We start from the raw sequence: 24,012 nt of genomic DNA, 5'->3' as shown, positions 1-24,012 counted from the left end.
AATAAAGCCTTAGTTTCTGATGATAAGGTTTATTATGTCAATTTATTAAGCACATTCTATCAAGAAACATTTAATACAAACAATGGACAAGTATTTCAAGCCCGAGAGATTTGAAGCAGATCACACAACTGGGAAAAGCTCCTCACAATGGAATCACTGGAAGAAAACATTCGAAGTCTTCACAGCTTCAATCAAGGCTTCTGAAGCTGATAAGCTGTTACTACTCTACAATCACGTGAGTCACAGTATATACGAACTTATTAGCGAATGTACTTCTTATGCGTCTGCAATCGAAAAGCTAGATTCACTCTTTATTAAACCTAAGAATGAAATATTTTCAAGGCATAAACTAATGAGCCGACACCAGCAACCTGATGAAAGTGTAAATCAATTCTTACAATCTTTGCATCTCCTTAGCTCTGACTGCGAGTTCAAAGATGTTAAAGCAGCAGCTTATAGGGATGAATACATTAGAGATGCATTTATAAAAGGTCTCTCATTGAACAGTATCCGACAACGTTTGTTAGAAAACGCAACTCTTAGCCTGGATGAAGCATTTGCAAAAGCACGATCATTAGAATCAGCTCATATAATTTCTGAATCCTATATTCTTAGCCAGACACCTTTAGCCTCAACTGAGCCGGTTCAGCAACCAAATTCTCCTGTAACCGCAGCCAGCAGTAGTCAGGAATGTTTCTTCTGTGGGTTCCCTCGTCATCCTCGTTCTTCCTGTCCAGTGCGAGAAGCTACATGCAAACTCTGTGGTAAGAAAGGCCATTATGCAAAAGTCTGTAGGTCAATTAAGCCCAAAGATCGTACTGCCGCCTTACCTGACTCTCCTCAAGACACAGATGACTTCTCAACTATTGCTTGCCTTCCTGCTAAGTCTCTGGTTTTCCCTACTAACCAATCTAATCGTAATCGTAAGACCAAACCAACATCTTCCAAAACATCAGCTGCTTCTCCAACTAGCCTTTCCAAAACCATTGTCAAACTGAAAGTAAATGGTTTTCCAGCTGAAGGGCTAATAGACACGGGGAGTTCGGAGAGTTACATAAATGATGGTTTTGTCTCCAAACATAAATTAAAACAATATCCTACGTCATCTGAAGTAGCTATGGCATCGTCCTCTTTGGCCATGCCTATAAAAGCTTATTGTTCCGTAGATTTACAAATCTCGGACAATATATACAGAAAAACAAAGCTGAACGTTCTAAACAACTGTTGCGCAGATGTTATATTAGGGCACGATATCTTTAAGCAGCATTCCACTCTGTCAATAGTTTTTGGTGGTAATAAACCTGAACTGCAAATCAGTAGCTTAGCATGTGCCAAAGTCGGTCCGGCCACCCTCTTCGAACACTTAACACCAAATTGTAGACCTATCGCGATCAAGTCCAGACGACACTCAAACGAAGACTAAAAATACATTCAATCCCACATAGAAAAACTTCTCTCTGACGGTGTCATTGAAGAAAGCAACTCACCCTGGAGGGCGCAGGTACTAGTCGTGAGTGGAACACATCGAAAACGTATGGTCGTCGACTATTCTCAGACTATAAACCGATACACGATGTTAGACGCTTACCCAATCCCTTCCATAGAGAAAATAGTTTCCGATGTAGCTAAATATAATATCCACAGCACAATAGATCTCAAGAGCGCATATTATCAAATACCAATAAGGGTTGAAGACAGGCCGTACACCGCCTTCGAGGCAGCAGGAAAACTCTGGCAATTCAAATGTATACCAATGGGCGTCACCAATGGAGTGTCTGCGTTCCAGAGGAAGATGGACGAGATCAAGACCAAAGAAAGACTACAAGGAGTTGACATCTACTTGGACGATGTGACGGTGAGCGGAAAAGACCAATCTGAACACGACTCCAATCTACGAAAATTTTTAGACGTCTGCAAGAAATATAATTTAACCATTAATCAAGAAAAATCCCATTTCAATTTGAAGTCTCTTAAGCTCCTCGGTTATCTCATCGAAAACAATATACTCAAACCAGATCCCGACAGACTTAAGCCACTGATTGATTTCCCTCTCCCTAGAAACAAAGCATCCTTTCAACAAGCACTAGGGATGTTCGCTTATTATTCTAAATGGATTCCAAAATTTTCAGATAAAATACGTAGATTAGTGAACTGTAAAGTATTTCCTATGGCCCCTGAACTAATCCAAGACTTCAACAATTTACGGAACTGCATAGTTAAATCCTTCGTCGTTAACGTAGAGGAAGACATCCCATTCTGCGTCGAAACAGATGCCTCTGACGTCGCCATCGCCGCCACTCTGACTCAAAACAAGAGACCAGTAGCCTTCTTCTCGAGAACCCTCACTAAGAGCGAACAACACCATTCAGCTGTCGAGAAGGAAGCTTATGCGATCATTGAAGCCCTTCGGAAGTGGAGGCATTACTTGATAGGAAGAAAGTTTCAACTTATAACCGACCAGAAGTCTATTCCTTACATGTTTAACATTCGGCATCCTGGGAAAATCAAGAACGAAAAATTTACAAGATGGCGGTTAGAACTTGCTCCTTACAACTATGACATCATCTACAGACCGGGGAAGGAGAACGTGGCGGCTGACGCTCTCTCTAGGACTTGTGGCTCGCTCCATACCTTCGACAGACTTGTCCACTACCACAAGGCTTTGTGTCACCCAGGGATCACCAGGATGGCTCACTGGGTGAAGAATCAGAACCTTCCCTACTCCATCGACGAGATACGCCAAGTCACGTCTTCCTGCAGAACATGCTCCGAAATCAAACCTCGCTTTCACAACAAGCGGAGCACCCTCATCAAGGCCACCGCACCCTTCGAACGGCTCAGCGTTGATTTTAAGGGACCATTACCATCCAACACTCCTCGGAAATATCTGTTAACGGTAGTCGACGAGTACTCCAGGTTCCCTTTTGCCATCCCTTGCAACGACCTATCCTCCACAACCGTCATTCAAGCACTAAATCAGATCTTTACACTCTTCGGATATCCTTCATACATTCACACAGACAGAGGCACATCCTTTATATCCAGAGAACTTCAATCATTCCTACATTCCAATGGAGTTGCTACTAGTCGTACTACACCATACAATCCGTGTGGAAATGGCCAAGTAGAACGTTACAATGGGATAATATGGAGAACTGTATCGCTGGCGCTGAAAACGAAGGGACTCGTGATAACGCAGTGGGAGAAGGTGTTACCTGAAGCGTTGCACTCCATCCGCACACTGCTCTGTACTGCTACTAACGCTACACCCCACGAACGTATGTTCTACCATAAGAGAAGGGCCAGTTCTGGAGTTACTCTTCCTTCGTGGCTTACTACACCAGGGAAAATTCTAATGAAGAATCACGTCCGTCAGAGTAAATATGACCCCCTGGTGCAAGAAGTAACTCTGCTTGAGGCGAACCCTGACTATGCTCTGGTTCAACTTCCAGATGGTAAGGAGACAACAGTCAACCTCAGGCATCTCGCTCCTGCAGGGGATATTGTCAACAATGAATCTAACTTAGAAGACGTGAATTTTCCAAACCTCGCTGATGATCCTAATCAACACACTGAAGCATCTGAAGACACTCAGCTGAACCTCACTCCAGAAGATTCACCTGCGAAGAACATGAATGATCAAGACCTACCTCAAGTGAACCCAATTCCGACTCCACCCAGATCTCCTCCCAGACCTCAAACTTCACTCCGGAGATCTTCCCGCACCACTAGACCTTCTGAATATCTCAAGGACTATGTCCTTAAATGAAGAGGGGGCGAATGTGGTGATATTGGTTTTAACCTCTTAGCAACCTCTTAGCAACCTCTTTGCATGAACATTGTTTAACCTTCAATATTACCTCTTATTCAAATCTATGTATTAATTCATGTAACAATCTGTCATGTTTTGTGCTTAATAAAGCCTTAGTTTCTGATGATAAGGTTTATTATGTCAATGTATTTGAATAGAAAACATAGTTTATTATGATAAACAATATTTGTTTCACATAACCAAACAGTTCAGTAAATATCAAAAATAACAATTTTTTAAAAGTATAATATTTAGTTAATATGTAAATTAAAAGTTTTAGTCCCTGGTACCTGGCAAAATTCTGTTTCCATTAAAAAAGTGTGTTTCCTGTAGCTACAAATAGTTAGAAAGGGGCAGGAAAGGTTGCATATGGCTAGGTTTACACACCTGCTTTAGAGTTTGTACAATAGTTTCAAGTATTTGTAAATGCAGCTGCCTTAAATTTCCTCAGGAACAGATCTAATGGTGTCCAACAGAAAGCAACACCTATTGAACAATACGTATTGTAAGTTTAAATGTGGTCAGATGCTCTGATATTTTAAATCTGTTCAATGACTAGAGACAAGATTCTATAGTTTGATCAGTAGGCTCACTTTCAGTTTTAAAATGGAAGGTTTTGGTTTTAATAGTTTGATTTTGTAATGCTGCTTATTGAGAAAAGTGGTGCAGTATTAAACTTACAAGACAAGAAATGTCTTAAAACTATTTTCACAAAAATTATGTTATGATTGTTGTACAATTGCGTATTTAAAATAAAATAATGTGTTATTGAAATTGCTGGGACATATTCACTCAGAATATATAATTAATTAGCAAACTTTTTTTTAATTTATACAAGCATCTATAGCGTATATTTTAGGTAATACGAAGTGCATTGTCTATTGGGAACACAATTTTTACTTTACTTTGGGTCCTAATACGGCTTTGTTACTAAAAAAAATTAACTTTCATTAATTTTTTTATGTTATAAAATATTTTATCAGTTTGAATTGTTTTGTATTTTATCACTTAACCTGCGTTTCAATGTTGAATGTGATTCACTATATACTATATACGATAGTCCCTACACTTACTTTGTCAGCTTAAAAATGCTATTGCATACCTGCAGTGGTTTGTTACTTGGTTTGGATATACCCAGCCAGGTAAAACTTCAGACTTTGTCACACCAAATCTAAGGTACCCTTGTTGGACTATATTTTATGATGTTAAAATATTAAAATAAAAGTTATCTGAAATTTGGGACAAAATATTGCAGAACATTAAAGGTGGTTTAAAATTTTTAGTTTCAATTCTATCATTGATATCATAGAATCTACCGGTTAGTTAAATGAAGATTATGAGTCTAAGGTTGATGTAAAAATACATTAATTCATCCAATAAAACTTCATGCTTTCCTACAAGCAAGAAACAAATTAGTAAAGTTATATAAATTTCATATTTTAAGAATTTTGGATAAGGTTTGTGAATATTCAAAGGTTTGATTGTAATTCACTGTACCTCACACACATACAGATATATATAATGTGAGGTACAGTAAAATTAAATTACTTACTGGACTGCACATCTTTGTTGCATAGGTAGTCGTAAGCATTGTGATTGTGATGCATTGAACGAGGTGGAACAACAGGAAAACATTGGACTCTCTCATTCAAAATGGTTCATATCTTGCTCATCCAACCTTTTTTATTTAAAACATTTTTATGGATTATGTTATATGTAGCTGTTTTGCACTGTATGTCGTAGAGAAATTACATTAATGGGCAAGAAAGATGAATACACAATAAGAGGGGGAAAAAAAACAAGCCAGAATCTGTTAATGTCAATTGTGTGACTGCATAGACAGCACAAAGAATTCAGTGGAAGGAGTTAGTCTGAAAAAATAACCCAGAACAGAAATTACTAAAGAAAGACCAACAACAAATCTTCCCCATTGCAAGAAACATTCAAAGAACGAGTGAGATGGTTCCTTGGCCACGCCTGGTTCCTTCCCGGAGTTTGCCAACTCTGCGACGGTATGCGCCCGCGAGTAGTACCGATGTTCGGTGATTGATTGCTCGGCAGGCATATACGCGTCGTACGCGAAGTTCGCCAGCCTGCGGGACAGCCCCTTGGGGCAGGAGGAGATGGACAGGCTGGGCACCGTCGACTCGCTCCTGGCCACCAAGGCCACCTGGATGGTGTTCCTGGTCGCGTCCGCCTCCGTCCTGGCGGTCGTCCTCTTGATCCTGCTGTTCCTGCGCAAGAGGATCGTGGTCGCCATTGCCCTCATCGAGGAGGGCAGCAAGTGAGTGCCCCGTCCATGACGCAGCTGCGAAACAAGTTTCCATAAAAGAGGGAAAAAAGACCTGAAAAACTACTGAACCCCGGCTCTGGATCTATGTATCGTACACCGAGAATAATATAGCCACATCTCAAAAAAAAACAAAATTTTACAGGAGAGAGAATAATTGAAAGTTTATTCTTAGCCTCGGCAATCAGGAAGTGCTTAATGTCGGCACTGTTTCTATAGCACAAGTCAAAATATGGCCATGGTGTATTCCAACCCACCCTCAGCCGTACGAATAATAAGGCCGCATGTCAACATGTGGCTGTATTATTCTGATTTCTGTTTTACAAATTTAAAATTTAATAAGGACATATCTCATCTCAGGTGAATATTTATTGTACTACATATATGGCCTTGTTATACCGAATAGATATAGACATAGACATAGAATTAAAAATGTACAAAAATGTAAAAAAAAAATTTTTTTGAGATGTGGCCCTATTATTCTCGGTGTGCGATATATTGACAAAGAACAAGCGACAGCTATTTTAAAATTCATTAAACAGGTAATACTATAAAGTAGCCATTTGGATGCGCAACACTGGTTCGCGCTATCCGCCACAGGCAGCACACATTTCGTGAACGCGACGGAAGTCGAGGAATAACGAACGTCCGTCACATCCGCGAAATTACTGTGTACTGAGAGATAAGATGTTGCACATGTAAAAACATGTTGAACTTATAAAAGATAGGTAACTCTCACTGATTCGATGATAAAGTTATACAGTTCTCAAGACGACTAGTGGATATTTATAATGTCGTTAAATAAGTCAGAATTGGCTTTTTGAATATTTAAAAATTCATGTTCTCGAATAGCCTACTGAACTGAACTAGTTTAACAAAACTTTAGATGAAAGTTTAACTCATAACTCCTGAATTTAAGTAGTTAAGAGTGACTTAATTATTATTACGCCTGTGATCATAATGCAATTACTCAGGCAAAAATTTTAACAAGTACTTGCGTACTTTCTACAAATAGGAGATGTGTAGAAAATATCCAGCACAAAAATAAAATTAAACTGTAATTTGCAATTTTCGTATATAAAATAAAAACCAATAAAGTATGTAAGACACAGTAATACAAATCGTAAGCTTAACTAACTATAAGACTATAAGCAGTCGCAGATTATGATAATTTGACAAATGTTAACATTAATAACAGCCCATTTCTGCTTAATCCCTAACATACCAGCCTGGCCTCGTAGCAAACTAAATACATATTCTGTTTTTAAGTTGTTTTCAATCTGGTCATTGTGTATGGCAGTGGGTTTAATGGGCAATGCTTGCATACTAGTGTACATGTTGCACCTTATCATACAAATCTGATGATTTCAAGTAAATATCTTTCTCCTTAGAAAAATGGAAGTAGGCTAACTTGCCTCGTGGGGCAATTTGGCCCAGTGAACGGACCACATCTCTCGGACAGGTGCAGCGAGGAAGGTGTGGAACTGTCCCCTCACCCAGTGAAATGCTAGGGGAAGTGAATGGTTCTGGAACACCCACCCAGCTCAATTTCTCTGTCTTCTGCACAAAGACATGTTAGTAGTAGCACCAGTTGCACACGTTCACTGCCAATATCCGATTCTTTTAAGCGTCAACAGCGAGTTCGTTGGAGACGGTTACAAAACGATACTAGGACAGGAGTTGGTCCAGCATTATATGCCTGGATGCATTTCGGAAAACCGTGGAAAACCGAAATCGGATTTGGCTGGATCCCGGCTCCTCTGGAACGGGTATCCAGTGTCTTGCACTGGGCTGCCTCGCTCCGGCACGGAGCAGGTACTACTCCTGATCAGTGCTGGTAGCTCCGAGGTCCGTCCGCTACTCGAGAGGCGCCGAGCCACAGTGCGTGGACCCGACCTCAACTGTGCGGTGGCGTGTGTTCTCCCAGGGCGGTGGCTAGCATCTCGTCGTCGCTGGTGTTCCCGCTGGCCCCGTGGGTGCTGCAGTGCGTCGTCCTGGTCTTCTTCGTGGTCGTGGTGCTGTACCTGGCGTCCAGCAGCGACCGGGTGTTCAAGGTCACCGGCCTCAACTCCACCTTGTGCACCTGCAACGTCACCGTGAGTCCTCGACACTCCTCACATTCTTGTTTTGTACTACAATTCGTGGCTCATAACTTTAGTGCGTGCGATAACCTCTTCATAATATCCACAATGCAGAATGCAGTATGCTTACAAGCATGGGCGTAAATCTATAGAGACCCACTTGCTCTTGAAAAATCGTAACTGGAAATGAAATGTAATTTCCCCCCACCCCCCCGAGAATCCTTTATATTTTCGCCCCTGCTTGTTTTGTTTACACATTAATAAACAGCTCTGGTATCTTCTGTATACATAGTCATGAAGTTTCCATTCTATTAATAAATAATCTTTTTGTATGTATATTTATTTTATAATAATTTATATATATGTGGCTTGATATCAAACCAAGTATTACTCGGCCAAGATAACAATGTATCTCGAAAGAATGCGGTCGCGCGCGAGAGAGACAGAGTAAGTAGCTGACCTGGCCAATCGGTGACGAGCAGCAGGTGGTGAGCCGGCTATCGCCAAGTACAGTCAGCGATGCGTGACAAGTGAACACGTCAGTTCATCCGGCGTGGTTAACGTGTGAGTTCGCGAATTGGAATGTAAGGTTGCTGCTTGCGTTATAAACTATTGAGTGGAATATATGCATTAATAACGTTATACAATAATGGCATCATCTAGGATAACGCGTCCGACTATTCATAGTCAAGCACGTGAAATTATAGGAAATGTTATTTCATATTTTAATGCAGAGAAGCTTGCTGGAAAATCTGTGGGAACAATATGAAAAATACGTACGGAAATGAGCATAGCAAAACTAACAGATACACGAGTATGTACACCGGGCAAACAACGGAAGACAAGCCGTAAAAAAATTGTTCTGGATGATTTTGATTTGTGTGTTGTTCGACGTACAGTTCAAAACTTTTATGCCTATCGAAAGGAAGTGCCAACATTGAAGAAATTACTGTATGTATTGCGGAAAGAAATTGATTTTGCTGGAAGTAGAGAAACGTTGCGGAAAATATTAAATAGATTGGCTTCCGATTTAAGAAATGCAAAGACAAGAGACTAGTATTGATGGAAAGGACAGATATTGTCGCTTGAAGGGGAAGGTATTTGCGACGAATGAGGGAAAATGACAGTTTAGGTGAGAATAAATTACCAGTTTTATATGTTGATGAAACATGGATACATGCAGCATACACTGTGAGCAAATGCTGGCAAGATCCAGATACGCAGGGTGTAAGAACGACAGAGCAGCACACAGATGGATTATTGTGCACGCTGGTTCGGTTTCGGGTTTTGTTCCTGGCGCATTCTTAATCTTCAAATCCAAATGTAAAAGCGGAGATTATCACGATGAGATGAATTATGATAACTTTTCCAAGTGGGTACTTGAACGGCTTATACCTAATCTTCCCACACATTGCATTGTTGTAATGGATAATGCATCCTACCATTCAGTGCAGATTAATAAAGCCCCGACTGTGGCATCGCGCAAGGCGCAAATTCAAGAGTGGCTGAATAGCAACAACATTGCTTATGAAGAAGACATGACAGTCAGAATTACTTAACATCGTCAAGTGCCAACGCCCGTCTCCGAAATATCGTGTGGACGACATCCTTGAAAGACATGGTCACGAAGTAGTCAGGTTGCCACCGTATCATTGTAATTTAAATGCAATTGAATATATCTGGAACATTGTGAAATCTCGTGTGTCGGAAAAAAACGTTTCACAAAAAGCCGACCATATACAAATGTTGACAGAAGAAGCCATTAACAGCATTTGTGAAAACGACTGGACGGCAGCTGTGTCACATGTTAAACAAGAAGAGGAGTACTGGAAAAACGACCACTGCATTGAAGAGGAAATGGAAAAATTTATAATACGTCTAAACGGTGACCGTGAAAGTGAAAGCGATGTTTGTGAAGATACTGACAGTTCCAGTAATGACAGTGGTGGAAGATCCTCGGATGGTGCACTTTCAGGCTTCGAGTGTCTGAACTAGGCAGTTGCAAGTACAAGTGTTTAAACATCTTTGTTGTGCTATGAGTGCGTTAGATGTAAATGGTAGGCCAGATGCCATTCCATTTGTATTTATATGTTCAACAAACAGCAATTGTCTACTTGTTATGTTTGTGGACCAGTTGCTGTTTGCATGTAACCTGAAGGTACAGTAGAATCCCGCTGATGCGACCCCTCACGGTTTCTGGAAAAACGGACTTATAAACGGAATGGTCGCAATAGAGAATTCGGGCTAATTTTTACCCCATTTTTTCGTTCAAAACGTGACGAAGGAACTTGTGTGGATCAGGTAGAAAACATTCGGCAAAAAACGAAAGATATAAGAACAATGCTAACCTGAAATACTGTGACATGTTTTTGGAGTAGATAATCACGACAGGCCGACAGGATGCGCTTCCGCCCTTGCCGTCAGCTATGTTTATTTTGACAGCTCAAGCAATTATCTTTTCCACGTCCCTTCACAGCGGAAAAAAAAAGAAACAAAACTTGGGAATGCAGATGAAAAAGTAACTATGCAGTAAAATAATTATATTTACGGCCCTGCTAATTTTTTCTATTCAATAAAATTCGAAGTATTGGTGATTTTTCAGCAGAAAATGCTGTGTGACTAATAAACAAATTGTATCATAATAACTTATAAAGTATTTATTAACGGCGAAGGACAGTCGTATAAGCCCATAAAAATATTTATTTTACTGAGAATGGACTATACAACCAGGCTTTTGTCGCACGCGGTGTGGGAGGGGAGGAGGATGCTGGCCGGACGAGTTTCTTATGCTCGCGCAGAAGCTACCACAGCGGCTTTTCGTGCAGGCGGGTAAGATAACATGACAGCTGAGACAGCTTTTCGTACGATAGTGGACGTGCCGAGCTCGGCTAGACACTGCTCGAGCGGCATTCACACGATGTATCCGACGATGCGGCGACACCCCGCGGCAGCAGTTTTATAATCTCATTTTTTCATTAGCGACAAACTGGCTCGCTTTACACTCATTTTCTCGAATCCACGAGTCCGTGTAAATTCAAAAACGAGTCACAATCGTCAACAATGCTTTGCAAAATCAGGCCAAAATTGTAAGCAAATCAAAATCCGTGTAAAACTGCGTGTGTCGTCAACGATCGTTCATAGAATCAAGCCAACAATGTTACCAAATAAAAATCCAAAAACAAATGCTTGTGTCGTCAACAATTATTCACAAAACCAAACCAGTAGTGTAACCAAATCGGCATTCAAGAAACAAAGCTTAATAAGTCGTCAACAATCACTAATAAAAACCAAGAGAAATCCGAATCAACAAGCGAGAGTAGCGTATCCACAAGTGAGCAAGATCACACACTAACCAGTCGCAAGACAAAAGGCACGGGACCGGGACGGCAATAGACGCGCGCGTAGATGCTATCAGGTGATGCGCGCAGTTTACCGGTATTGGCTAGCGTGGACAGTCTAGAGGGGTGGTATCTATTTTTAGCCGTCTTTTGTATGCCTGCCTGCTTACAGTACAGCACTCGCCAAGATAAACGTGAACACATAGCGCCCAACAAATTGTAACAGACTTGTTTTTCAGCCGATTTTACTCAAATTTTCGACTTTCTCTGCTCAAATTTTTCACGGTTTCTCAAAAAATGGTCGTATAAACGGAATGGACGCATCAGAGGGGGGTCGCATCGGCGGGATTCTACTGTACCTATATTCTAATTCTGCGGATGTGTATGCTATAACAAATGTATTTCACTTGAATATGTAGTAAATAGGTGGAACGAAACGTGAAATCAGCTAATATAGTGGCTGTGTTATTGACGTAGGTCCACAACAGTTTTCACTGAGTGTACCGCTCCCGCCTGTAGTGTGTTACTCAGGGAGGGGACTGAAGGAGGTGTCACGACACTTCCCTTAACGGGATACATTGTTAGCTTGGGGGCGTTATAACTTATCACACCACCCTTGTATAAATATTTTTTTAAGTATGTCCTGCCATTTCTAGGCATAATGGTACTGATAATTAATGATTTTTCATTATTATTCATTATTAGGGCATATTATATTAACGTGTCAATGTTGGATGTAGAAAAATTTTCAGTTCCTGATCCACAATACAGGATGATGATGCCTCTTCCCAGCATTGTAATATGTTTTTATTTATAAACTTGTGTACACTACCTATTGCCAACAGATACTCGTGTACATGTGTATTTTTATAGAAAGTTAACTAACAGTATCATAAGTTTGACCACGTCAGGTTTTTAAAAATTATAATCCGCAATTGCCACTCATTTCACCCAAGTTTCGAAGAAAACCATTTCCTACTTTACCCCCTTTGCCTTTTTTCCCCCTAATCCTCCAACTCCTTAATAATAAACCAGCAGTGTGGGCTATGTAGGGTGATAGTAATTACTACACAACTGCATGAAACTCCTGACTCTGTACTCTTTCAGCACAGATTGTGATTGAGCTGGACTCCAGGGTTTAGACCACACGTGCATTTGTAACTTTGAACAGTGACATATGGAAGGGGAGGGTTTGGAACTCAGAACCCCCACCTCCTCTTGTCCTATGCTTTTGTACCTTTTATTATCTGCTCATGATTAATTCAATAATTCATCCCTCAAATACATTTTATTCACTAAAACTCCATGTTATTAGGTATGAGAATTTTAGATAAGTATATTAGCTATTTAAAAAAAAAAAATAGCATCAGTACAGCAAATGGTTTATAAACTCATCTGAAATTACATTTCTGTGGTGGATCCGATGAAGGGGCGGTAGGGGCAGCAGGCCTCACTGGAACTCATCCATTTTGATAGGGATAAGTTAGAAAAATTAATACGTCAAAATAATCAGTAAGCTGTACAAGTAACACAAGATGTATGCAGATGTTGTTTTTACATTTCCTTCGACTTGTTTCTGTGGACAAGACAATTCTTTATGAAACTATTATAGTATCTCTTAAATAAGTGCCGTTCTCGAGTGCACCCTAATGGATAACACTTTCTATGGGTATCTCGACACAACTTGGTAGCTCATAGCTATTGGTTAGTTGTTCACGTTAAAAAGTTGTGTTTCTTTTAATTAACAATCGCTGGCTCTCCGCCCCTGTCTAATGTGTTCAGTTCCTGGGTTAAAATCTGAACATCTGAATCGATGCCTGGTCAGTCGCGTGAACAGCTGCACTCTCTGTGGCCCATGTTCTCAGAATGGCGACGTGTGCGACTACAACTCCTTCGCGCCGGACTGCCGCGCTGCCGGCGGCGCTGGCGGCTGCTCCGCCGGTGCTTCGCCGGACTGCCAGTTCTACGGTTACCGGACACCGAACTACGTCAGCTACCTGCACGCTGTCAACGTGTTCGGCCTGTTCTGGGGCCTGGCGTTCGTGTCGGGCCTGGGCCAGATGGTGCTCGCCGGGACGTTCGCCTCGTGGTACTGGACGTTCCACAAGTCCGACGTGCCCTACTTCACAGTCACTGGAAGCCTCTTGCGCACGCTCAGGTGAATTTCAACATCGTGCTGTTTACGTTTTTTGAATATTCTCGCAATGGGGACATGGGCCATTACTACTTTGCTCTGCACATCACAGAGAGAACCCGAAGAACGGACAAAGAAAGATGAATATACAAAGACGAACACACAGCAAACAAGCCAAAATCATTGGTAGGGATGTGCGAGTACCAGATATTTTCGGGTACGGTTCGAATCCACAATTACCCGAATCCGGAATCGTTGTACGTACATGGATTCAAACAGTATTACGAATATTCACAAAAGTTATAAATTAATTTAATATGGCTCAAAAATACTAGCAGTGAAAAATAAAATTAGGCTACTATTACATAAGTATTTATAATATGATTTATCAAAGAAAGATATATAAATTAAATAATTAACACAGAGACATTAAAAGAATTTTGAGATTTCGAGAGCTTAAACTATAATTACGTATTTCATCGTATAGCAAACTATAAACTAAAAACAATTACATACCTACGAGAAAAAAAAGTCTTGGCTATATATTGGAGAAAAAATGGTTTCGTTTTCTGAAACGTTTGTAAAACTGAGATTTCCCTGTGGGGTGCAGTTTATTACGATTGAGTTGGAGAATCGAATATGTTTTGGTTTTCATATTTTAAAGTGTTTATTATTAAGTTTACATAATTATAAACATTTCAATTTCAGTGTAATAAATAATTGCCAGTAGTTACAGTTATAAAAAAGAGAATACACATTATTTTTAAAATAATCAGTTATTTTTAATTATTCTGTGCTTAATATTCTGAATCGGATTAATATATCAAATATTGCCAGGGATTCTAATCGGATTCGAACCGAACTGAAAATCAAGGATTCGCACATCCCTAGTTAAAGGTAAAGATAGCTTAGAGAATTCCATGGAAGGAATTAGTCTGGAAAATATCACAGCAGAGATGAACACAGTAGGCTTTCCAAGGCCCGACAGTAGCGACGTTTGGGGAACTGAGATGTTAATCTTCATGCTTCAGAGTAGATTTTATTGTGTTGTAAAGATAATTATTTTAAAAAGTTTCTAAAAAAAAATTTAATAAAGATATGAAAATCATATTTTTGAGTTCCCTCCAAGATATTTGATGACTGTAACTTGGCATTTAGATATTTCAAGTAGTTTACCAGTTGTTTACCGTTTTATTAGAATTTTATGTTACAGTTAGATTTACAGTAAAATCATTTGAATGGTAGGGTAGGTTTTGTTAGCTGCCTTTAAAATACTGTTAGATTATATGAATGGCTGATTGGATTAGGCGAGTCTTATTTCAGACACAGTAAAACTGCATGAACGTTTGGTTATGTTATGCAATAATCATTTAAATGACTATGAAGTGGTGTAAATGGTTGGATAGGTTAGGTTAGCAGCATTACAATTATTAAACGACATTAATGACAGGTAGTACAAACAAAAAAAAAACTTTTATGCAATTTCAATTTTTTCTATTTTAGCGGAGCACCTTCTCTATGAAATTACCCTTATTTTAAAGAGGGATACAAACTGCAGGTAGAGGAGTCTAAGGTGTGTTAGGAAAACTGGGTGTTAGATTTGGAGTTAAAATTGCAGAAAGAGAAAAGTCAGAATTTTTGAAAATTTTAAAATATTTTTATAATGATCAATAAACATGACTCATTTTTAAAGATGTTTTATATTGAAACGATTACACAGAGTGTTAATTTTTTAACCTTGGTTTTTTAAGAAGTGGCTTTTTCATTAAATGATTTTTTTTTGCATTTACAATTACTATTAAATTTTCCCGTGCAGTAGTTTCTTACTAGACATTTTTTTATTTATACAAACAATTTTATTACGTATGTATTCAGCAACGATTTGCACTCATCATGGTTGTAGCAAACAATTAACTGGAGACAATGCTACAAATGAATAGCTTTATTTTGGCAAAACTTGTGTTGTATATGTATTTTATAAAAAATTTAAAAAAAAAACTGAGTTACATTAAAAACTGGTCAAACTTAAATGCTCTCGTCCGTTTGAAACCTAGGTCGGACGGAGAAAGAGATAATCACAGATAAAAAACTTATTTAGACATAAATGAGGCAAATAAACTGAATACAGGTATCAAATGTATCTTCTAATTTACTTTGATGGAAATTTGTTGATAATAGCCATTTAAACATCTGTAAACATTGTTTAAAGTACATACCTATCCCTATACCAACTAAACAAAGTATCTCCAGAGTGATGTCACAAATTGTTAGACAGAAACGGAGATAGATACACAGAAGCACATCGTTATAGTTTCACGATGCCTTTAAATAGTATTGATGGCAGCAATATGTATTATTGTGCATATTTGTAATTTTTTTGTTAAGAACATACAATTTTGTTATAAATGTTCAGCTAAATTTTTGCTCCAACTTTACTGAAGGAGCCTCAGATTTTTCTTCTCCTTTGTCTTGAACCTCTCAAAAATGGTCCCGGTACTAGTTTTTGTCCTGATGAACACCATACATACACCCATTTTATTTCCTCATTCCACGTATGTGTGCAAGAATGGTTGACATTTGTTAGATTCCACGTAGTAAATTGACATGCAAATTAAGGATTAAGTTGGCATTTTCTCCTACTGGCTTTATGTAGACGTAATGATACGTCATTATGAAAGTGGGTGCCGTGAATGTGTGTATTATTTACAGTGGCGTTTATTTTAATTTGAAAACATGAATCGTTTAGTCATCAGTAGAGACCTGAAAAATTCACGGGTTCATTTCATGTTATGCTAAAATTCAAATAATTATACCTTAGTGCTGCTTCTGCCATTGGTCCACTGTTAATCTGCAGGACTGAGGGCCAATTAGAGACCCTCACTCATAGAAGTGTTTAATCACAGGCCACCCAGTCAAGACGACTCACAAGTCAGCAGCCAATGAACAGTTGGCATTTGCCCGAGTGTGTAGAGGATAGTGGAGTCTATCCTGGAGGTCATTGAACCCGCAAATTTTTCCGGTACCTAGTAATAAGACGTTATCACGTGGTATCATCGATCCCCCCTATTAAAGTGGGGTGGTCCGGGGGTACTCCCCCGGGAAAATTTGTATTTCAAGGTGGAAAATGGTGCTATTTAAGCAGTTTTATTATCTAAAAATTGATTACACAGCACTTTCTTTGCCCCCGTTTGCCCCCACTTCAAGGTTTCAGAGGGGGGTGGGGCAAGATACCCTTCCCCCCCCCCCCTTGTTGTTGCGCCTCTGGTGCTTCAGTGAACTAACAGTGTTGCACAGGTACCACACGGGCACGGTGGCATTCGGCTCGCTCATCCTGGCCATATGCCAAGCGATACGAGTCGTGCTGGAGTACCTGGACCGCAAGCTGAAGACGTACGACAACGCGTTCGCGAGGGCCGTCATGTGCTGCCTTCGCTGCTTCTTCTGGTGCCTCGAGAAGTTCATCAAGTTCATCAACCGCAACGCCTACATCATGTGCGCGGTGCACGGCAGGAACTTCTGCCGCTCAGCCAAGGACGCTTTCAACCTGCTCATGAGGAACATTGTCAGGGTGTTTGTGCTGGACAAGGTAAGCTCACATCCGGCTGGGAAATGTTGCGTTTTATCGGTTAGAGGTGGATGTTGAAACTGCGTGAGATTGGGTGGAGACTTTTAAACACCAAAGGTACTTTTATAATATTCACTCATAAAAACTGAATTGGATTGTTCTAATACAATCAACAAACACCAACATACAGTTCTCGACATCATGAAGAGTATTATATCTGACTTATATTAAACTAGCCAGTAGTTTTTAAATTTTACGCAGACTTTTTAGCATAAACACAGTTCACCGCTCTGAAAACCAATTCTCTTTTAAATTATGCTTTTTTGATTGGAATTAAAAGACAAATTGAAGCCTGCGATTTCCACTTGGGGTAAACCTAGCAGTTAGATTATTAATTTGTGTAGGACTTTCATGATGATTTGCCTGTGCTCGAGCTAGCTTCTCGGGCAACAAGTTTTGTTAAAACACGCACAGAAAGTGCCACACATGTTGGTGCACTCGAGAACTGCAATTATTAGAGATAGTGTTCTACTAAAGAATGTTCTTGCCTGCAGAAACTTAAGTCAAAACATATATAAAAATGATTTCTGAATATATACTTATACAATATTAATAGTTTAATCACTTGTATTTTGTGACCTATGATTTGCTAACTTAACCTTTTTTAAATTGATAGTTTCAATTCCAGCTTGAGGAAAAGGGACCGTGCTGTTTAGTGTGGAACTATGTATGTGGAAATTATGTAATGGCAAACTTCATGTGTAATTTCAAGGACAAAAATAATACCAATAAATTTAACTCAAATCTTTTCTTCAGAACTTAAAATCATCCTAAATTTGCGTATGAAAAGCTAACTTCAAAAATTAGAAACTTTTGCACATTTTTTTTATAGTTTCCAAAATTAATTTTGAAGTTTTTTTTGTTTTGTGCAGATCAGTTTGTCTTTTAGCCGGTTACAAACTGAGACGTAACACCTTATAATTTAGGGTCATAGAAGTGAGTGTTTATTTATGTGAAATGTGGTTTTTTCTTTTCAGGTCACAGATTTTTTGCTGTTCCTTGGAAAGCTCATGATCACTGCCGGCATGGTGGCTCTGTCGTTTTTTGTATTTGACGGCACAATCAACGTCCCCAATTTAGACGTGCCACGTTTAAACTACTACTTACTTCCAGTTATCATAGTTGGAGTAGCAACGTACTGCATCGCTTGCTTATTTTTTAATGTTTACTCGATGGCCATCGATACACTGTTCCTCTGTTTTCGTAAGTATTTGCTTTTGCTTGTTTTGTTCTAATATTATAGTTTTAAAATCATAACTCGTAAGTGAACTCACTCCACTTTTCATGATTGAAATGGGTCTGTTTCTGGGAAATTTATAATCCAGATAAAAAAAAAATTATTCCAACTCTTGTAGAAACCTCTTAAAAATTACAGCTCATACACTTAAGCTTTAAGTTAAATTCACTTCATTAATTCCCAGTACAAAATGAACAAAAGAATAAGATCACCACTTAACTGAAACCTAGAGAAGCTAGGAGGTGCCATAGTAGTATATTATGCACAAAAAATAATGCTTGCCTAAATACAGTCAGACTTAAATAATACAAACATGAAGGGACCATAATTATGTCACTTTGCAATAACAAGGTTTGTATTAACTGTTATAAAATTAAAAATATTTTTCTCATTTAGTATACATATATGCATAGCATAACATGCACACTTTTATACGACACTTTTTTTTTAGGATGGTTATACATATTCTTCAAAATATCTTTTTATTCTGCTTTTCAAAGGATTTAAGACATAGAATAAGAAATAGTTTAGAAACTTTCTGTAGCCAGACATACCATTATTTTGGAAGAATATATGATTTTTAACTTTTTTTATCTCCTACCTTCACTGAACCAAAGCAATGGCTAGATTATCATTTTAGTTGAAACTTAACAGTTTTTTACATTATTTTGGGATATTTGTACTAACTTTCTTTACTACATGTAGTTGACTACCCTTGGACCAAAAAAAAACAACTTTGTATTACATAATAACCATACTTTTGTATTAAACAAACTATGTAGCACTATAACTCCTATATAATTTCTAGGAACTATGAAAACTCTTTGTATTAACAGTGTTTTTATTAATAAGGTTTCACTGTATAACTTTTATTAAGTGAGAACTCCAAATTACACTGCTCTGTAAATATATATAGTATATAGATACTTACTCTGCTTACAATTTTTGTTTGCAACATTCACTTCAATATTTTTTTTTTCTTCTTTTCAATGGAAAAGTGCCTTCACTCTCCAATTTTGAAGTAGTTATATAGTTAAAAGAATATTTGCACTGCAATTTATGTGAATGGCTGTACAGTGACTAGCAAAACAATGATTAGCACATTGGAATACATGGCAGAAGTCGCCGCAGTTTTTCGAAGTACTCAAGTTTTCCCCAGTTTCATCTCGTCACCCCACATAGTCTCTTTCAACTGTTGTTTTTAGATGTTAAGCCAATTTATTCTTACATTCATTCAATAAATTTTTCCACATAGGTGTGGTGCAAATTAATTTGAAAGACTGAATTAATGCTTACGGCTCAATCTCACATTCCAGGTTGATTTTTATTTTTATTTCCACCATTAGTTTTATCATTTAACGGCTATTTCTAAAAATTTTGCTCTTTACCTTAATTGTATTTGTTCTGCCACAATTATTTTCAACAAATATTCATTTAGTGTAATATAATGGGTGTAAAAAGGTGCACATTCCTTCATTATATTATCACTTGCGTGACATTTTATGGCCATGATATACCACGAAGTGATAATCTGTTGAAAATATTCATGGCCAAACAAGAAATGCAAGGGAGGTTTCGAGTTAAAATTTTATAAATAGGCCTGAAATAAAAGTAATGAAAAAATTTAAAAAAATCAGCGTGAAATGTGAGACATGTATTGGAGTGATTAAAATAGCAGATGAGATACAAGGGTGTATGTTCTGAGGCTGGTCGGCCCACGGGTGTTAGATTCCCACATCCCGTCCGGGACTGCTGATAGCATCAACATGATCCAGACAATGTGTGCACGTACGTGTTCGCACACACTCACTCTCTCTCTCATGTGGACAATGGTTGCCTTGTTCTAAGACCAAGCCAGGGTGCTGCCTCTCAGGGGTCACAACTCACAAGTGACGATGACGTGCCACTGATGCCACTGGTGGCATGATGCAACACCCTACATTCCGCCACACGTGAAGCCAGGAGTAATTTGTATACGTGTCTGTCGACAATATTGGCAGGTTTGTGCTTCACACCTGGACGCCACGGTCATCTTGGAAGCAAGGGCGGATCCCAAATGATGATCGGGGGGAGGGCCAAATTCAATTTTCTAATACAATTAGAATTGAAATATTTAGTACCTACCATTTATTTGTGGTTCGAAAACGTCCTATTATCTATAGCATCGTAGTAAAATAATACTTAAGAAAGTTTTGTAAAATATTATATGCTGCCCCAATTCTGTATCCGCCACTGCTTGGAAGTCTGCAAGATTCGTCGCTCTACTGTTAGTGTTGATGGGAGCCAACCCGTGGGATGGTGAATCCATGATCTGGTGGGTTGTAGAGAGTCCGGTAATTACCCTGAATGGAATGGTAGGCACAGTTATCATGAGGTTGCGCAATGCTCCATCGAAGAACACGGCGCTCGTTCTTTCGTGTGGTCAGGCTCGGTCAACCTTAATCTTCGTGATGTGTGTGGGTGTCCTTTTGATGGTTTCAACATCCCACAACCTCTAGGTGACTCACATGCATTCCAGCCAATGGCACTGTGCAAATATCTGGCCTCGTGCTAACCCACAATGTGGTGGCTAACAGTTCTGTCAGTTGCAGTGTGTTAGGTGACCTTTCCTGTGTGGCCGGTATGAAGCTTTGTGCGCGTAACCACAATACAGCCATAACTGTTGTGGTGCTGCTAATGTCCTCTAGTGGCCATATTACAATTGCTTCAATTTCACGTTTCTTTGTTTTTGCAGTGGAAGATTGCGAACGGAATGATGGCTCCCCAGAGAAGCCATACTTCATGCCGAAGTCGCTGAGGAAAATCCTTCACAAACACAACAAAACTCACCACGAGTAATAATCACAAAGTTTTTTATCTAGTCAAAGCTATTACAAGTTAACAAAGACTGATTTTTACTACAGGAAGGCTGTAAAATTTGAATTGAGTCAACCAAAAATGTTAGGCCAAATAGCTATGTATATGTATATTTTGTTTATTTTATAGTTCATTTGGATGTTATGAATCCAAAAAAATGTATTACCGTTTTTATGTTAAGGCTGTAGTAGTAAGGTGTTGGTTATTTGTAAATTGTTTTATCAGTGTTTGTATATTAGTGATAACTATGTAAAAAGGTTTGAAAAGTAATACCATAAAGTAATGTATGGTAACTTGTGCTCATACACGGGGGAGGGGAAATTATATGATCCCCCCCGACCTATAAAATAATTATTCATGTCCATCAAAAATGGAAATAATTTGAAAGCAAGCAGTGGTAAAAGTAGTTTGATGCCCGCCCGAAATGAAATTGTGCATGTGATTGTGTATTAGAAAGAGTAATATGTGATTACACCGCACAACAAACAGAGAGGTTCGTGCTCTGCACACAGACTCCGCGCTGCTGGATAACTGTTTGGGTCTGATCCAGGTGCGAGCATTGAGGACAGGGAATTAAAATGAGCCATGAGCAGAAAAATCAAGCACAATGTGAATAATGAAATGAATAAATAACCATAACCATTAAAAGTTTTAGTTTAAAGTTGAGTGGTAATGACCAATGAGCGAAAACAAATTTGTCATTCACATACAGTGAATGTAGAGTTATAGCTTGGGTGATGCAGTCATAAAATAGAAGCCATGAGCCGGGGTGATGCAGTCATAAAATAGAAGCCATGAGCCCCCAATAATTTACTTCGGTTGGCACCATTGATACTTCATATACATATTACAAAAACTTATAGTATATTGATGGCCACCTTGTCTTTAGTTGTAAATACAGGTTACCTACTATGTACCTTAGTGTAGCACTTAGGTTTTACATTTTTCTAACTAAAATTAAGAATTTTTATTCAAGTGCAGTAATGGAATTTTATAGGTACCATACTTATTGTTGATTTTTTTTGCTATATTTTATGTATTGTACCTAATGTAATATTAGAGAAAATTAAAGTTATAATTTTTGTGTTTGAAGTGGTTTAATTATTTTAGGGTAGGTAATTTACATGTTATTGCTAAAGGCCAGATTATTTTGTGAATGACAATAAAACTAAAATAACAATCATGAAAATGAATAAACCACCTAACGATACAATTTTAGTCAAAACAAAACTATACACAACTAAATAAAACTATAAAATATTTTAATTTTTTCTGAATAGAATTAAACTAAATATATCAAACATGTTTTTCACTGCTAATAAAAGAATTTACATAGGTTTTATTAAATTCTTACAAAAAAAAGAGATTCTCTATAATGTTTTAACTACACATATTAGCTGCTTACTAAAAAAATACATAAAAAACAAAGTGTGTCTAAAAAAAAGTTAATACCTGATAGTCCACTCTTGAACAGTACAGTGTTATAATTTGCATTAACCAAAAACTTGTAGCAGTAACATAAAGCTTGTTAGATTGTTTAGTTGATCCAATATTGTGTGACGTGTCTTAAACTATATATATTTTATACATAGGGGAGGGTGGGCCAGAGTGACACAAAATATTTTATTTGAAATCACTGTTTACTTTTCTACATTTAAAGACATCTTCTTATACCAAAAAATAGCCTGATTAATGCTCTTTATTATTGCAAACTATAAATTCTGTAATATGAGACCTTTTCTTAGAAAGTGCAATTCTTCATTACTTATCAAATGTCTCAATGTACCCCACGGATGTTCCACAGTGAGACAAGACAGTGGTCCACTGTGAGACAAACTGAATACGCTTTACAACAATCAGATTTACCTAACAACAATCACTGCACTTCAACATAAATGCCAGGAAAAATTTATATAACATTCAGCCGTCCAAAATCAACACAAAATTTGAGGTACGACTTTTGTCTTTTGGTTTTTCCATGTTCAGAAGGAACAAGCAATAATGCACTAATGTCTTTTGCAGCAACTGATGCAATATCTGGAACATCTGGGTAAAAAAACTTCCTCCACATTTTTTCACTTTTTCTCAGGAACTTCACTTCATAATCCTCAATATCATCTATTTCTCGTAGCACCTCCCCAATGTATAATTTTGTGTTTTTTCCTGAAAACTCTACCAGGACAAAGTCACCTTCTTTAGGCTTCCTCGCAAGTTGGTCGTATGATTGAAGTTGTATTTCTTCATTGTCTGAAGAAATGTCAGATTCAGAAAACTCTTCATCTTCATTTGAAATCTCAGTGAATTTCATTTTTCTAGGGTCAGACTTCTTGAACAGACCTCTCTCATTTTATGTTGGTATTGAAGAGCAAGTTGGTTTTTTTCTGGTGTGTCAGTTGAAATGAAAGATCTTCCCTTTTTCCTTTTAGTAGCAGACTTCAATCTCTTTCCTGCTTTGGGATAGTTATGTATGTTTACTGGCCTTATGTAACTAGGTGTCAAGCTATTTTCTTCAGAATGTCCATCTCCAGTCGTCACCATTGAATTGTGGATTGGAATGCTTTACTACTGCACGGTCTCGTAGCTTCTGGTGTAGGACTAATTTCCCTGTCAGTCACAGCACTTGCCAGAAAATCTTGCTCT

General features: G+C 38.4%; 1 protein-coding gene across 2 annotated transcripts in view; it reads left to right on the top strand.

Annotated features, from left to right (window-relative positions):
• The window catches only part of LOC134533215 (choline transporter-like 2), a 75,918-nt gene extending 53,458 nt beyond the window's left edge, over nt 1-22,460 (top strand). For both annotated transcript variants that reach the window (XM_063370611.1, XM_063370619.1), the window contains exons 8-13: nt 5,873-6,095; nt 8,029-8,197; nt 13,386-13,678; nt 16,949-17,240; nt 18,257-18,482; nt 21,251-22,460. In XM_063370611.1, the coding sequence (XP_063226681.1) occupies nt 5,873-6,095; nt 8,029-8,197; nt 13,386-13,678; nt 16,949-17,240; nt 18,257-18,482; nt 21,251-21,354 (1,307 nt within the window). In that variant the 3' untranslated portion in view covers nt 21,355-22,460. The remainder of the gene's footprint in view (nt 1-5,872; nt 6,096-8,028; nt 8,198-13,385; nt 13,679-16,948; nt 17,241-18,256; nt 18,483-21,250) is intronic.
• The last annotated feature ends 1,552 nt before the right edge of the window (nt 22,461-24,012 follow it).

Source organism: Bacillus rossius, chromosome 1 (assembly GCF_032445375.1).
Source record: "Bacillus rossius redtenbacheri isolate Brsri chromosome 1, Brsri_v3, whole genome shotgun sequence".
Classification (NCBI taxonomy): domain Eukaryota; kingdom Metazoa; phylum Arthropoda; class Insecta; order Phasmatodea; family Bacillidae; genus Bacillus; species Bacillus rossius.
This window is presented reverse-complemented; position numbering and strand designations above follow the sequence as displayed.